This window comes from Tupaia chinensis, unplaced genomic scaffold (assembly GCF_000334495.1).
Source record: "Tupaia chinensis unplaced genomic scaffold, TupChi_1.0 Scaffold000213_1, whole genome shotgun sequence".
Lineage (NCBI taxonomy): Eukaryota > Metazoa > Chordata > Mammalia > Scandentia > Tupaiidae > Tupaia > Tupaia belangeri.
The window spans coordinates 150,845-168,043 of NW_006159688.1; the positions used below are offsets into that span (position 1 = coordinate 150,845).

Sequence of the window (17,199 nt, forward strand, 5' to 3'; positions counted from 1 at the left end):
CTCGCCATGCTCCTGGCCTCGGCAGTGGTGGTCTGGGAATGGCTGAACGAGCACGGCCGCTGGCGTCCCTACAGCCCGGCCGTGAGCCACCACATCGAGGCGGTGGTCCGCGCTGGTCCCCGCGCAGGGGGCAGCGTAGTGCTGGGCCAGGTGGACAGCCGTCTGGCGCCCTACATCATCGACCTGCAGTCCATGAACCAGTTCCGCCAAGACACAGGTGAGCCACCCCTGCCTGCCCTGGGGTCTCCCGCCTCGGGAGCCCACCTTGACCCACCCAGTGGGCGCTTCAGTGCCAAGAGGTGATGGTCGAGGCTCACCCCTTAATTCTTTTAGGATTCCAGATCCCTGACCCCAAATAAACGTCTATGCAAATATTGTAGTATTGGTGTTGTGGTTATGCAAACCCAGCTTCAACCTAGCGGGTGAAAACCAGCCTTTCACGCCCCATTTTCAGCGCTTGTGTTGTTAAATCCTTCCACAGAAATTATGGGGCCGCGCCAGACCACTCGCAATCCCAGCCTCTCTCCAGGAAGAGCTTCCTATCCTCATCCCCTTCCCGGCTGCTTAACACCTCGACTGACCCTGCTATGCCTCGGGCACGCTTGGAACTGCCTGTATTCCCCGCACCCCCAGACTTACTGCCTTTGCCCCTCCTATGTGGGATGCTTTCCCGCAGTTGGGTCCAGGGTTTGGGAACAGGGAGGGAGGAGGGGAGGGGAGATAAGAGATACTCCGGAAGCTGTAGCTACAGTCTAGCATGGGAGAGGCTGGGTCCTCTTGAGGATGAGAGATGGAGTTGGGGGGTTTTAAGAGATGAGAAAGCCTGGATGCTGTGGCATGGGCAAATGCCTCTGCTTGATCACTCCAAGCACTGAAGCAACAGGCCAGAGCAGATGGAGAGAGGCGGGGAGGGCTGCAGCTCTGGAATGCCTGGCAGGGAAGGCCCTCCCTTTGTCCCTGGAGGAGGAGGAGGCACATTCCTAAGGAGAAACTGTCCCCTAGCCAGCTTCCTCCTCAAACTATGATGGACACTGCCTTCCCAGAGGGCTGAACTCCTATCTTTTCATGAGACTAAAGTTGACTCTATAGCCTCACCCTGACTTCCCAGCTAACCAGCCTTTCCAGGAGGGAAAAAGTAAGGGAGCTTGCAGAGTGGAGGTCAGGGGGGTGAGGGTGGGGGGACGGGCTATTGCAGGAGGGAGGAGAAGGACATGGCTGCACCTCTTTTGCTCGGTTCAGCGTATCCAGGCTTAACTGATGACCTGGGACAAGTCTCCATCTCCCCAGTAATGTCTCAGTGACGCGGGGTGAGGGGGTGAGGTCTGGAATTCTGGCTGGCTGTCCCATGAGTGTAACCAAGGAGGCTGGAGAGCAGGTGTAGTGAGGGGAGTGCTGAGAAGATGATGAGGCGGCTCCATGGCTCAGAGAACAGCTGTTTGAGCAGGGCATCTCAGCTTCCTTGGAAAGCCCCCACATCCTGTGTGCTAATTTGGATTGTCATGGGAAAGGGGTATCTTTCCACTTTCAAACCCCCATCTTAGTCATGACTCCCAACAACCTCTTTGACTCTGCAGACACTGGGTGATTGAGTAAAGCTTTCTGGGGGAAAGGATTCTGGTAATATTAGCATCTGGAGGAGCTTAACCCTTGGTGGAGAAGGGAGGGACTTGGAGCGAGAGGGACTGGGAGGATGACAGAATAAGGAAGAAAGTTGGAAGATTGAAAATGAGGACTGAGCGTGGCTGGAAGGGAGGGAGAGATTGTAATTAATTGTACAGCTTGTGGAAGGGATAGATTGTGGAAGGGAGGGTAGAGACATCAGATGGGCAAGAGTGGAGGGTGCTTTTATGTTGGAGACCTGAGCCCCGAAGGTGGGACCAGGGAGACTAGCAGCTAAGGAACCTGGCAGGGAATTCAAGTCTCACTCAAAATTGAAACAAACACAAAAAAAGAAACCAAAAAACAAAAACGATTAGGTTTTAGCTTTTTTAGTTTGGACTAAATCTTTGCAGCGTATGGAGAGCCACTCAGGTGTTAGGAAGGTCCAAACCTCTCTCACATTTGAGAGGGGCAAAGTTATAGTCTTTGGGGGTACCTAGGATGAGTCCTGACCTGCAGAACTATTTGACAGCAGCAAAGTTATAGAGCAAACTGGACTGAAAGAAGCTCCTTCCCCATGGTCTTGATCACACTTACCATGAGGATAGGCTAACCTACTGCCCGGTGGTTGGCAGTTTAGTAAGAGCCTGGGGCTCTCTGGATTTTGAGATGGAGATAGAGAACCAGCTCTGGATCATTTTAAAGATAGCTTCAGGGTGTGTTTTTCACTCAGACTGTTTTGGTTCCATCCACTTTCCTACAGTCAGTTGGTTACCTCTCTCCTCTGAGCAAGCCCCCTTCTCTGAACCTGGCCCTGTCCTGGATGCTAAAGGTACAGGGCTGCATTTTCAGGACCACGGGCCTGTCAAGGAGCTTGTCAGAATAGAATAGAGTCTGAGTTCCAGGACTTTGAGAGCTCTGAGCCTCCACCTTCTTCACCAAGACACACTCAGTTCCTCTCACTGTAGCTCAATGATGAGGCTGTAACAGGGTAAGAACGCTAAGCCACCAGCTCCCAGGCAACCTTAGCCAAGCCCTGGCAATGTTTAATTAAATTTCCCACCATCCCAAGCCATAGTTTAAAGCTGGGAACCAGAAACATTCCTATAAACAAAAGAGAGCTGGAAGTCCCCTGCCCAGAGGCGATTCCTCTCTTTTATTTGTTGCCTCTTCTATGTGGGGGCTCTGTCTGGGGACATTCCCCATGTGGGTGTTTGTCTTTGTAGAAGTTGCCTGCCTCGCTCTGAGCAGGTCCTCGGTCTCTCCACTTCCCTGGGCTCCTGGCCTCATCTAGTCTGTCTCCAGGGAGATGGCTGGGAGGTTGCAGACACCCTTCTGGCCGCCAATGTTTGCCCTGGGCCCTTCTTTATCAGTCCGCGAGGGGTGTGAACTCATTTGCATTCTGTGTTGATCTCTAAGCCTTTGGGGCTAGAAAGTCTGGAAGAAGGGATGGGAACGGTGAGCTAGAGAGGAAGGGGCTGCCTTTTTTCCTGTTGTAGAAAGGTGGCTAGAGAGTATCACTTTCCCGGACCTCTTCCAACACTCCCAATTTGGCCAACTGCAGGGCCCCAGGAGCAGAATGGGGAAGATCCAGACTAGGAATGGGAGACATGACTGGAGGTGTCGTCTCAGACTCGCTGGTTATTATGTGACTTTGAACAAGACCTTTAATTGCTTGGGCCTCATTTTCCTCTGTAGAAGAGCAGTTCCAGGACTCTCTGCTTCCTTTTTTTCTTTCCTTCCATCACTCAGATCAGCAGGTGAATGGCTTTGGTCCCTGCACCTGTGATGATGTTAAGACGCAGCAATATGCTGTGACCAAGGGTTCTTTCCAGCCCAGAGTATTCTGTGCAAGTTTTGTTTCCTTTTTGTCTTTAAGGTAGACAGTGGGTTTGACTTAAGGATTGAGCTGATTTTTAGGCTCCGCTACCCTGTGTGAGCATGGAAGTGGACTAGGCAGACCCCGTGACGACCGTATGGTAGTTCCAGTATGGGAGATGCACCGCGTCTGCATTGCGCCAAGCACCTTGCACACATTATCTTTTTTAATCCTCAGGACGGTCTTAGGAAGAGCCTATTTTTATTCCCATTTTATAAGGAAGAAACAAGTTGAGAGTTCGAGTTGGTTGGGGGTTATGACTAGTCAATAGCAGAGTGGAGGTTTTGAGTCACATGTCCCATGTCCTACTCCTTCAGTCGGTGAATGGCTGTAGAACCATTATATCATACAGGCACTGTTGCAGGCATGTAGAAATGGCAATAACAGAACATGCAAGTCTGTGGAGCATTCTAGTGAGGGTGGGAAACACTAGTAAGAGAGGCCTGGAATCTTTTGGACACACGGTGCATGCTCTAACAGCAGTGAGTCCCTTGCATAGATGTGAGTGACACGCCCTAGAGACCTCAGGTCATGAATAGAAGGCATTGCCTCCCATTTCCCAGGAGCCAAAACATTTTGAGTACTTTGGAATGCTGGTGTCTAAGTGGTTAGGAAAAAGCCCATTTTCCTTCTCTTTCTTTCTTTACAGTTCATAAAACCCCCTCTATCCCTATCCTATTAGAACCCTTTCCTTGGGTCACTGTACCTTAGAATAAGATGACATTACCTCAGATTATCTAACTAAATGGTCTTGATTCTAGAGAAGTCCGGGGCTAGCTAGTACATTTAAAAAATAATCAGAGAATGAAAACTCTCGCTTGTCCTGAACTTTGGTTCTGATGTCTTACTGTCTGTAACTACTCTCGAGGACTAAAACAAACTCAACAACTTTCCCTCCAAAATCCAGCTCTTCCTCCTGACACCCCTGTGCCTGATTGGTGGCTCCATTTTACTACTTTTCTGAGGTCAAAGCCTCAGGATTCTGGGACTCATTCCATCATTCAGCGTCTGTTTTAGGTGCCTGGTATGTAGAGGCACTAGACCATATGGCCCAGCACTGTTGAAATTTGGGAGTACATGCTAGAAACTCTGGGTGGTCATTCTTATCAGATTCCCAGGCCCACTCACTAGAGATGCTGACCCATAAATCCCAAGGGAATTGTTTATCTGTAGCCCGGGAGATTTTGAAGGAGGTAGTCCTGGAACTTTATTTAGAAAGCATTCAGCTGCCCGTAGTCAAGTCCTACTCATTTCACCTCTGCAGGGTCTCTCTAGAGCCAGTCTTGTCTTGATCGTTTTCACTGCCAACACTTGCATTTACCCGGAACTAATTAACAGAGCACTTCTGTATCTCATCACTTCGCTTAACAAACTTCTCTGGCTCCTCATTGCCAACGAACTAAAGCATGGCAGCGTGGCATCCAGGCCTCTGTGCCTGTAATACTTGTCTATAACGTACCTTTCTTCTATGCCTTATATTTTCCTCTGTTCCTGCCAGACAGAGGCCCTTTTATCTTCTTGTATTGCCTTGGAATTCCTTGACATCTTTCCCCTAACTTTTCATGAGTTTCTACTGAAATATTGTCCTTTGCCACTTTTGCCTGCTGAAATTCTCTGTCATCCAGGTCCTAAGCATTTGTTACCCATTTCACAAAATGCTCTCCAAATTGACATTATTTCACTTACTCAATCAATATCCCCTAGGACATGCCATGCATGGGAAAAACGGCCACAAACAAACACCCTGATGCCTGTTCTTATGGGATTGAGAGTCTAGTGAGGGAGACAAATACATACTAAATTAACCATGCAAACATGTGTGTAATTGCACATCAAGATAAAAGTATTTAAAAAAAAAAAAGGAACATGAGTTTGACCTGGTCAGGGCAGCCCAAAGTGTCTCCCTTGACGAAATGATCTTTAATCTGAAGGATGAGCAGTGAAGAGGATGCCACAGTGTCTGGGGGAGGGATCAACCTTTCTAAGACGTCTGGAACCAGAGAAACCTGACGATGGGGAAAGATCGATGGGGAAAGAACGCTGGTGTGTTGGAAATGTGGGCAGGAAATGTGGGCAGGTGCGCTAGGTGCAAAGGGTTCACGGAGGTTGGTAAGTGGAGGGGATTTTGGTCCTGACATAAGGGGAAGTTGGAAGGGATTTCGGCAGGGAAGCGGTGTAATCAGATTTCCTGCCGACTTGAATTTTGTTATCATCTCTCTTGTGGCGCATTCTGACTCATAGTCACTCACATGCTTGTCTTCTAACTCTGTTTTAAACTGTAAGCTACTTGAGGAATGCTTGACTATTTGCATGTCTCACAGCAGCTAGACAGGTACTCAGCAATGATAAATGATTAAATGTCAAAGTAGTCAGAAGTCTTGAATAAATTACAGCACAGTTTATCAAGTCCTTGTAACTGCCAGACACCACACCAGGCACTAGAATGCAAGGAGCTACGTAGTGGTATCCCTGACCCACTTAAGGCACCTCATGAAAGGTGTTCAAACCTCAGTGTACATCTGGCATAGTCAAGATATGCACCCTACACTGCCCATGGGGCCTGGGCTGGGAGAACATTTCAAAAAAATGGGTAGCAAATGGCACCTGAACGATAAGGAGAATTTTACCAGGCAAAAGTTGCAAAGTTCAGTATTTCAGAAGGGAACTGGCAAGGAGAGGGGGAAAGGAACTCTCAGAGAATGCATGAGGATAAATGTTCTGTTTCACAGGGAGTGGAGGAAAGGACAGGGAATTGAGGAAAAGAAATCTGCAAAGGTGTGTTACAGAGCCATGACACAGTTCCCAGGAGTCCCAGGACAACTCTTAGGTATCTCCAGGATTGACAGTAACTAGTGTAAAAACCATGTCTTTGGGACCAGCAGTTAGCGTTATGGCTATGTCACTGGACTCCCATGTAGTTAACTGTGTCCCGGACCTGGAGCTTTAAACTCACACTGGGCGCATGTGCGTGTGTGCCCAAGATCCCGAGAGGAGAATGGAGGAGAAGGGATTGCGGTGTGGCCATCCTCCCTGGGGGGTGATTTCTTGCTTTCTGTCTCTCTGTCTCTTTCTGTCTTTCTGGCGAGCGCACACGCCCTATAGCAAAAACCTCTCCCCCCCCCCAAAAACCCGGACCTGGAGCTTTAAACTCACACCGGGCGCATGTGCGTGTGTGCCCAAGATCCCGAGAGGAGAATGGAGGAGAAGGGATTGCGGTGTGGCCATCCTCCCTGGGGGGTGATTTCTTGCTTTCTGTCTCTCTGTCTCTTTCTGTCTTTCTGGCGAGCGCACACGCCCTATAGCAAAAACCTCTCCCCCCCCCCAAAAAAAAAGAAATGTCTTTTAAGCACAGTTATGTGAAGTGGTTAAGTGTATTGTCCCTGCTTTCTTGGAGAGAATATAAGAGAGTGACATTGAATCTCTCTAAACTTAATGCTTTCAACTGCGAAATATGTTTCACAGGATTGCCACGAAGATTATACAGGATGTGTGAAGTGCTTTGTAAGAAATAAATATTGCTCAAATATGAATTTCATAGAAACTCTTCTCTCCTACTTACCACACACACACACACACACACCCTGCATGTCCTGAACGAAACTTTCTCTGTGACTTTTCCATCCTACTTAGACAGCTAAGAGAAACTAGATTACAATAATAATCACTAACTCTTTGAGTACTTTCCATGGGACAGGTGCTATTTTGCAGTTTTATATTCATTCATCATTTAATCCTCAAATCCACTCTTTGAAGTAGCTACCCAGGACACACACACACAGATGAGGAAACTGAGGCTTAATCACTCAGCTCAAAGTGATGGAACCTGCTGGACCCAAAGATTGAACTTAGCTCTTTGTTCTCCAGCAAGCTGCCTGCTTAGGAAGGAAATGGAGGCTAACCAGAGAATTACTGCCCACTCCCCTCTCCTCCTCCCATTCCGATACCCCATGTCCCCCAGCAGAGGCCCTGGTGCTGAATAGGGAATTGTTCTGCCTCTCCCTTCTGCCTCTGAATGTTGATGTTTTGGGTCATTAAGGGGCTTGGAGATGGGGTGGGGGGCGGGTTATGACCCTGGCAAAGGCCTGAATAGCCATTGTTCCTTTTCTTCCCCTCTTGAATGGGATTCTGTCCCCAGTCTTGGTGTCTGCCTCTTGGTTGGAGGAGGGGGTGGGTCAGAGGCCGGAGAAGGGGAGCCTTTTCCCACCACTTTGATGGATGGAGCTTAAGCTGACAGATGCAGAGACCCAGCACCCCTGGAGCCCTCCTGAGCCTTCCCATCTTGCCGGGAGCCAGGCTTCTTGAGCCTTGATGTGGATAACCATGAAATGAGCCGTGGTTAGGGATGAGTCTGGATTCAGGTTTGGGGTAGGTAGAAGAGACCAGGGCAACAGTTACAAGCTTGGTTTCCCAGTCCTCTTAGCTCATTTTTTTCTATACCGCCTTGTAATAACCCTGGCCTCTTCCCTGCTTTACAGTTAGACTGTCAAAACTAAGACAATCTTATCTTTAGGAGAGATTGAGCTTCTTACAAGAAAGATGTTAGATATATGTAAAATGATTCTCATGACCATTGCAAATAATATTGTGGTTGACATATGATTTAGTATTGTGACATGTAAAATGATTCTCATGACCATTGCGAATGCTATTGTGGTTGACATATGATTTAGTATTGTGACATATGATGAACACTCTCAACCTGATTTTCCTTCTCATATGAACTTGTCATCTTTATTTATTTATTTATTTATTTTACTACACCTGTCGAGACAGGCTCTCCATGACCACTGCCTCTGGGCAGCCTTCCCAGTGGAGGCAGTCTGTGCTCTCTGCTCTGGGCTTCCACAACCCTGTGTTCCTGTCCTCTGGAGCCCCTGTTGCTGTGAAGGGCTTTATATGCCTACTGCACACTATAGGGTGCACGCACGGAATCTATTATCGGGCATGTACAAATACGTGTTTGTTGAATGAATAAGTGAGTCACATTTAATTTTCACAAAAATCCTGGGAAGGAGTTAGCCTGGTTCCCAGGAGAGAAAGGGAGGCTGACAGGGTCTGTGGTCACTAGGAAGTGAATTAATTTGGCCTGACTCTCCACCAGGGGACGGTCTTCCTGCATCTCCTCTCCCTTCGTGCTCTTCCTGCATCTCCTCTCCCTTCGTGCCTCAATCTCAGGTTGTACCCGACCTGCTTCCAGCCTGGTCTGAAAGCAGACTCCTTGAAGGCAGGAATGAGTCTCATTCAAAGCTGACTCCTCAGCAGGTAGCATAGTGCCCAGCACACGGAAGGAGGAATGTAATGATTGCCTATTAGGTAACACAATGCAGTGTAAATCCACACCGACCTTGACCTCTCCTCTGTCCCACTCGGCAGGGACCCTCCGCCCAGTTCGCCGCAACTACTATGACCCGTCCTCGGCCCCTGGGAAGGGCGTGGTGTGGGAGTGGGAGAACGACAATGGCTCCTGGACACCCTACGACATGGAGGTGAGCATCACTATCCAGCATGCCTACGAGAAGCAGCACCCCTGGATCGACCTCACTTCCATCGGCTTTAGCTACGTCATCGACTTCAGCACCATGGGCCAGATCAACCGGCAGACCCAGCGCCAGCGCCGCGTGCGCCGACGACTGGACCTCATCTACCCCATGGTCACTGGCACCTTGCCGAAGGCGCAATCCTGGCCAGTCAGTCCTGCGGCCGCCGCCTCGCCCCCTGCACCACCCTGCTCCTGCCCGCAGTGTGTCTTGGTGATGAGCGTTAAGGCAGCTGTGGTCAACGGCAGCACAGGGCCTCTGCAGCCCCCCGCAGCCCGCAAGAACGTGCCCTCCTCTGGAGTGGTCAAGCTGCCCGCACCACCAGGCTCTGCAGCCACGCAGCTGGACAGCACAGGCACCATCCGAGGAGGCCCGGTGAAGCCCGCCCCGACGCAGGTGATCCGGAGACAAGCCTCCAGCACACCGGCTGGGGCAACTGCAGGGTCTCCTGCCAGTCCCCCGGGAGCCAACGGCAAGACCGGAAGGGTGGCGCTGGCTACCTTGAGTCGTACCAACCTGCAGCGGCTGGCCATCGCCCAGTCCCGGGTGCTGATCGCCTCTGGGTAGGTGCTTCCACGGCTACCTGGGAGCGTTTACTATGTCAGAGATGGACTACAGCAGACTTTCTGGGCTGGAGGAGGGAGGGCTGGAAATGCTTAAGCTCCTGGGCATCCAGAGCAGAGGCTGTTGTAGGCCAGACGCAGCAAGGTGTGGGAGTGAGGAAGGTTTGACCTTAGGGCTCCAACAGATCCAGATTCTAGGCCTTCCTCTTACTGGCCACACATTTGGGGCAAGATCTTGACATTGGAAGTCCTAAGATCCTCATCTGTAAATCCTGGCTTTAATACTCATGCTAGCATGGCTGACAGGATTAAAGGAGATCATGCATGCCAAGTAATAGTAGGGCACATTAACTGAGCTCCCACTATGTTCCAGTTTGGGGGCCTTCTCATCTCAATCCTCTTAACAGCTCTACAAATTAGGCATTATTATTCCATTTTACAGGTGAAGAAAGTAGAGGTTCACTTGCTCCAGAGCACATCATGAATTATTGGCCCACACTAGGGTGTAAATTCTAGGAAGTCTGGCACTAGAGCTCACATTCCTTTTTCTCTTTTAAAGTAAAGTTTATTTATTTCTTCCATGGGTAAGGAGAGAGAGAAAAGAGAGAGAGAGAGGCAGCAGCTCCAACACAGTTTGGATGCCACGGTCCAACCCCAGCCTTTCAGCTACCCCAGGTTAGGGACACATACATGAGCCCTATGAACTGAGAAAGATCTCTGGGCTTGAACTGAGAACCTTCCCATTTAGAATTGCTTCATAGGAAGTTGCATTTTTACTGCTCCCCCACCATCTGGTTCTAGCCCAGATTCTAACTCTGCAGCAGGAGTTTCCACCAAGTCCCTGGAGCAGTTCCCCTATAGCAGGTGTCAAAGGAGGGTTAGTCTCTTTGTTTTGGTGTCTCTGGAAGCTGGAGGGGTGATTCCAGATTAGACTACAGCCTGCACTTAATGAGTCTAATGTGCCAGGCACTTTCCATGCCTCAAGTCAGTTATTCCTGTGACAACCTGGTGACATTGTAGGTTCTGTTGTTTTTTATGATCTTCTTGTTTGTAAAGTGGGAGAGACCCAGGTTCACACAGTTCCTGCCAACCCCTGGTTTCTTGTCAGCCCCTGGCATCTACCCAATCTTCCCTTTCTCCAGGGGAGCCCAGCTCTACCTGCAGCCCCTGTGCCCCAGTTGGTCAGAGTGGTTTTAGAGTTGGGTATGATAATCTAGGCTGCCTGGAAGAAGTGCCATCAATATCTAGCAGAATCTCTGCATACAAGTTCAATGTTGGGCCAGCAGTAGGCATGGTAGCTAAAGTGCTAGATCCCACATGGCTGACTCTGTGGTTCGAGTCCTGGACCAATGGTTTGAAAAACACACTGGCATGTGTGTGCGTGCCCAAAATCCTGAGGAGAGAATGGAAGAGAAGGGATGGTGGCATGGCCTTTCTCCCTGGGGAGAGATTTCTCATTTTTTCTCTCTGTCTCCCTCCAGCAAGCGCACAGGCTCTATGGCAAAAATTTAAAAAAAAAAAAAAGAAAGAAAGAAGAAGCAGCAGCAGCAGCTACTGTCAGGAGGAGAAAAGAAGGAGGGTACATGACAGAATGGGAGGAGTAATAGAATCCCGAGGCCCGGCCTCTACTCCTGCCTCTGCCACTTGGTAGGCCACATCTGGCAGTTTACCAAATGCAGTGCTGGGACTGTCCCAGTTTCTTATTCTGCAATGCAAGTATTTGGCAATGGAATTAACTCCCCCAGGAGGGCCACCCAGCTCCTGTGTTACAGAGTAGAGGTTGGGACCCAGATTTTAGTCCCCTGACCACGGTTCTTTTGGCCAATGAGCCCAGCTCTGCCTCACTGTATGTGAAGACAATTTATGGCTGGTGAAATGCTGGGAAGAAGCATGAGATTTTTCATGACTTTCTCTGAGTTGGCAGAAATAATGGAGAGAGAGGAGTAGGTGACTAAGACACACCAGGATTTAATTTCTCCACGCTGCCACGCAGCAGCGAGATGGCCGGCATGGAGAAGGGAGGCTTGAATGGTGATGAGAACACTGCCTCCGGAGCTTGGCTGCCTGGACTTGAAACCAAGTTCCTTGCTATGTGACTTGGGTAAAGTTTTGCATCTTCTGCCTCTGTTTTCTCATCTATAAAATGGGATAGTAACAGTACCTTCCTTCTAGGGTTGACATAAGGATGAAATGAGCTATTCAATGCACAGACTTTGCACAATGAGTTCTATCAGTACTAGCTGTTGTTATTGTTGGTTCTATTATTGTTAACAGGAAGCTGTTGAATATGCACCATGTAGTTGTTGAATTGAAGGCAAATGTGAGCAGGATCTACCCTACCTCATCCCTGGTGCCCTTGACAAATGCCAAGTGACCTCAGGCCATTAGAGAGAGAGAGAGAGGGAGGGAGAGAGAAGCTCCCAGATCTCTGTGTCTCATTGAGGTTGACCATGTGGGAGTGTCCAGCGCTTGCACAATGAGTTCTATCAGTACTAGCTGTTGTTATTGTTGGTTCTATTATTGTTAACAGGAAGCTGTTGAATATGCACCATGTAGTTGTTGAATTGAAGGCAAATGTGAGCAGGATCTACCCTACCTCATCCCTGGTGCCCTTGACAAATGCCAAGTGACCTCAGGCCATTAGAGAGAGAGAGAGAGGGAGGGAGAGAGAAGCTCCCAGATCTCTGTGTCTCATTGAGGAAGTTGGCAGCTCTCTATCTCTCCTCTTTATTCTCTGTACACACCAATAGCATTGGAGCTCCAGTATGGGTGGAGGGCCAAGCCATGCAGTTTCAAAAGGCTATAGAAACAAGTTTTTGTTTTATTTTTTCCTCCGTTCTGTTTTCCTGACAAGGGAGGCCCCTGCCCACCCCTCTCTATTGCCCAGTCCTTTCCTTTTCACCTCTTACCACATCCCTCACCCCCACTGCCATCTTCTCCAGCCGTTCTTGGTCATTTAATTAGCGTGTTTATTCCCTTTGTCTGGATCTCCCATCGACCTTCTGTCACAAGGCCCCTCCCCCTCCTCTCTCTGCCCATGACCTCTTCCAGCAACTTTCCCACGGAAAAAAGGAAGACAGGAGGGCGGGAGAAGTGGGATGAGGAGAAAGGTTTGGGGGGAACAAAAGATCCTGTGAATTATTCAGAGATACAAGCAGGGGGTTTCTAAAGAGGAGTGGGGGAGGCTGTGTGGTGGAGGGCGGGAGTCGCCCCTGACCCTCTCCTCTAGAGCTGAGGCTTCACTATCTCCAGCTAGGCCTTCCAGCCAGGCCTCGGTTGCCTTAGAGACAAGACCATTGTCCTACCCAAGGACTCCTGGGTTGGTGGTAACTGAAAAACACTGCTTCTCATCCTGGTGTCTGCAAAGATTCTGCCTCCTACAACCCCTTCCTCTGCCACCTCACTAGCCCTTCTCCTTCTTAGTATTATATTTCAGGGGTGGAAATCCAAACTTGGACCCTGCATAACTGGGAGCCCAATGGAGTGGGGAGGAGAACATCTTCTGACTGGCCAACAAGTGTGAGGCCAGATAGCTTTGGCTAAGTGGCAGTACCTGGAGGATGAAGGTGGAAAGCATGCCTGCCCTTGAGCTGTTGTTCTCAGAAGGGCTCAGGCATACATAGCTGGGGCCCCAGCAGGGTGTGACTGATGACATGGACTGTTCTCCAGAGTTTTCATTTTAACCAATAAAGGGAGAAGGTGTGACCAGATTTTGCCAACTCAAGCTCCCAGGTACTGCCCAGCACTGAGCATGATACTTCATGATACCCATGTTCTCAAGAACCTGAGAAAATTGGAATATGAAAGCAGGAAGAGACGGTTAAGTCCAAGACCTTTTACAATCGAGAAATAAAGGTGTTCACAGTCACCCACATTTGCTTAGGGTTCAGCTATGTACTTGGTATGTTACTAGATCCTAAATTCTCATGGGGGCTCCCTGAGACAAGCATGTAAGGTGCCTTATTTTCAGCTGTGATGACCCCAGAGGCTCAGAGAGGCCGGGTGGCTTTACCAATGCACAGAGCAAGTCAGTGCTGAGCTGGGCTGAAACTAGGATTCCCTGACCCTGTAAAGGCTTCTGTTATGCCATGCTGACTTTCAAAAGGAAATGTCCCCTTTATGCCCAGGCTATCCAGAACCTAAGTGACAAGTCCTCCCACCGCGGGTTCCCCCTTTCCTGACATGGCAGGGACACGTACCTCTCCCATGAGCCAGCCCCATGGTTGTCCCACATCTCTGCGACCCATGTGCAGGCCCTCCCTCCCTCTTGGCAGACCTTGTTCCCAGTTCTTGGGCTGCCTGGGATGTCTGGTGCCCTGAGGATTGGAGTATTTCCTGGTTGACCAGATTGGGTGTGGAAACCTGCCAGTCCAGTTTGTGGGAACAAAGGTGGCTTTTGTCACCCAGATCACAGCCATTTATCAGTTGGAGTGGGGGCCTTGGTGGTGGCCAGGGGGAAGGCAGGTGCAGGGTTGGATGGTGAGTACTGCCCCCTTGTGGGAATCTGGGGAACAGGTCCCAGGAGGCCTTATTGTCCTCAGCCTCTCCTGGTAGACCTGGCAAGGAGACTGCCCTGTGTGGAGAACCTGGGATTCCAGCTGCACCTTTTTCTTAGGTACTGGGGTAGGAACTCATTGAGAAGTCTCCCTGGCATCTTCTAACCCAAGACCCTTACGGGTTTACAGATAAGAAAGCAAGGCTCAGAAGTTAGCTGACTTCATGAAGTGCTGCTGGCAGGGTTGGGAACCAGCTCTCCTGCCTCCTCAGCCATCATACCACGCCTAGCCCCCTGGCAGGGCACCGCACAGGGTCAGAGTCCAGAGTCAGGTCCATTCCTCATTTCTTGGTCTAATGGCTCTTGTTGGAAATTCAGCTTTCCGTTCCCCACATGCCGATGTGAATTATCCCGAGGACAGTTTCAGAGGAAAGTAGCTTTTGATGATCTATTGAGACACAAGAAGTCTTGTATCTGTTATTTTTACATCCTCCTTTCCACCCTGGTGCGTGTATTGTCATCCCTGGGCAGGAACATAAGCCCCGGGATGCTCAGAATAACTGGAGAGCACCCATCTTCAGGGACATAAAGGGCCAGAGAGACCCTAGAGCTGACCTGGAGGTCCCATCCCAGCTCTCCTCTCTCCTGGTGGTGGCTTGTTCATCAGACTCAGCTCTGTGTTCTCATCTGCTATGTAGGGGCATTTGGAGGAGTACATAGCCATAAGAGCTTGGCACAGTGAATAAGCTTTGGAGCTTCTGGTCAAATTCTTAGCTGTGTGATCTTGTCAAGTTTGCTTAACCTCTCTGGGCCTCCACTTCTTCGCCTGTAAATGGGGCTAATAGGAATGCCTCTAGCATAGGTCATTGGGAGGACCAGGTGGGCTCGTGTGCTGTGAGCAGTTGGAATTGCTCCTGGTGGGGCGAGCTCCGTGCGCATTGACAATCATGAGGCATGGGCGAAGGGCTGTGGGCTGCTCTGCTCACTGCTGTGTCCCTGGCACAACGTCTGTCACAAAGAAGGGCTCCATGAGCTTTTGTTTTGTTTTTGTTTTTGTATTTTTTTTTTGAGAGGTTTTTGCTATAGGGTGCATGCACTCGACGGAAAGATGGAGAGAGACAGGGAGAAAGTGAGAACTCACCCCCCAGGGGGATGGCCATGCTGCAATCCCTTTTTGTTCATTCTCCTCTCGGGATCTTGGGCACGCACGCACACGCGCCCAGCGTGAGTTTAAGCCACTGGATCCGGGACTCGAGCCCCGGTCGACTACGGGGGAGTCCAACAACATAGCCATTACGCCAACTCCTGGTCCCTTCAGGAGCGTTTTTAAATGGACAAATAAACAAAATTCTTCGCTCCCTCCTCTTGCTTTCCCAGCACTGCCCTACCTCCATAGCAAACTGCTGACTTCTGAGACTGTCTGGTGCCTGGCGCCGTCTGTGACCTGGGCCACTGGCCTCTGCAAGTTCAGCTTGGGAAACCTGGGTGGCAGAGGAGATGGTGCAAGAGCCCTCCACGTGTCTCCTGTTATCCCGTGGGAGGCCTTGGAGGCCAAAGCTTTCCAGGACAGCTGTGCCGTTTCCTCTCCAGAAGGACAAAAAGGGGAGGAAGCGCTGCCCGCCTTTCTCAGAGGAAGGGAGAGGGGACAGCTGTTGGAGCTCTGGTTTCCAAAGGCGGAGCTGGGAATTGGCTACATCTGTGTGCTCTCAGGAGCTTTGAGAAAATGTAGACTCTTGCACTCCCTAGGTGCAGAGTCTCATCTAGCTGGGGGCCCTTTCTTTCTCTTCTTTTTTAATTATTTTATTTAACTTTATTTATTTATTTATTTATTTTTAATTTGACCAGAGAGGGACAGAGTGAGAGAGAAAGAAAAGGAAAACGAGAAAACCAGCCTCGAGATCCAGGACTTGAACCACGGTTGGCCTTATGGAAGTCTGGTGTCCTTTAACCACCACACTACCTGCCGGCCCTGGCCCTTTCTTTCTGAAAACATTTTAGGTGATTCTTTGGTAATGCAGTTTTGAACTTGCTCCTTTACTTTTTTGCTTTCTACAAATATTGCCAGGTTCTGAACAGAGCAGACAAAGATATTTGCCCTTGCAGAGTTTAAATTCTAGGTAGGAAAATAATAAGTAGCAACTTACTTAAAAGATTATAAGTACCGGACAGCCAGATGGCATGGTGTTTAAGGCTGCAGGATCTCATATGGCTAACTATGTGATTGGAGTCCCCCACCATGTGGCTTGAAAAACACACCTGGCATCTATGCATGCATGCCCAAAGTCCCAAAAGGAGACTGGAGGAGAAGGAAGGAATTGAAGTAGGTCATTCAGCCCTTGGGGGTGGAGGGGAGTGCAGTCTTATCTTTTTTCTCTGTCTCTGGAGAGCACACAGACCCTATAGCAAATTTTAAAATAAATAAATAAACAAAGCTCGTGGAGGAATGGGGAAATAAGAAAAGATTATAAGTGCCAGGGGAAGAAAAAAGAAGAAAATACTAGAGCAGGGTAAGAAGGTTTGGTAGTCCCATGTGGGATGGAAGAGCTTGTAGTAGTATTAAATATGATGGTCTTGGACACCTCACTGAGAAGGTACAGTTTGAGACAAGACCGAGGGGTTGTAAGAGGGGTGGGTGTAAGCGGTTATCTGACCGGAGAGCATGTCAAAGAGAGAATAGCGTACGTAAATGCCCTGAGGCAGGAGATGTCTGGTTTATAGGCCAAACAACTAGAGCAAAGAGTTGCAGTATGAGAAGAGGCCAGCGATGGGGGGATGGGTGAAGGGTATTGGCAGACCATGCAGGGCTGAGTAGGCCTTGCTGGGTCTTCGACTTTGATTCTGAGTGAAATGAGGACCCACACTGAGTTCTGAGGTTGAGTGGAAGAGTGACGTGGTCTGGCACGTGTTGAGGATATCATCTTCGGCTGCAGAGTTAAGATGAACTCCATCTTGGGGGTCAAGTGTTGGTACTGCAGTAAAATAGCTGGACCCACAAGGGAAGATCCTGGGTTAACATCCCAAGACCTCCCTGTATACTCCCAATGTGAGCACGTGTCTAAGATTTGGTCTGGTTGGGGTGGACCACAATGAAGACCATGTTTGGGATGCCTCTCGCTTTTCTGCTGA

The 17,199-nt window shown here is 49.5% G+C and overlaps 1 protein-coding gene across 1 annotated transcript in view; it reads left to right on the forward strand.

Annotated features, from left to right (window-relative positions):
* Positions 1-6: 6 nt before the first annotated feature.
* DTX4 (deltex E3 ubiquitin ligase 4) overlaps positions 7-17,199 on the forward strand; it is a 38,679-nt gene continuing 21,486 nt past the window's right edge. Inside the window, exons 1-2 of the mRNA XM_006147397.3 lie at positions 7-217; positions 8,852-9,578. Coding sequence (XP_006147459.1) covers positions 7-217; positions 8,852-9,578 — 938 coding nt within the window. The remainder of the gene's footprint in view (positions 218-8,851; positions 9,579-17,199) is intronic.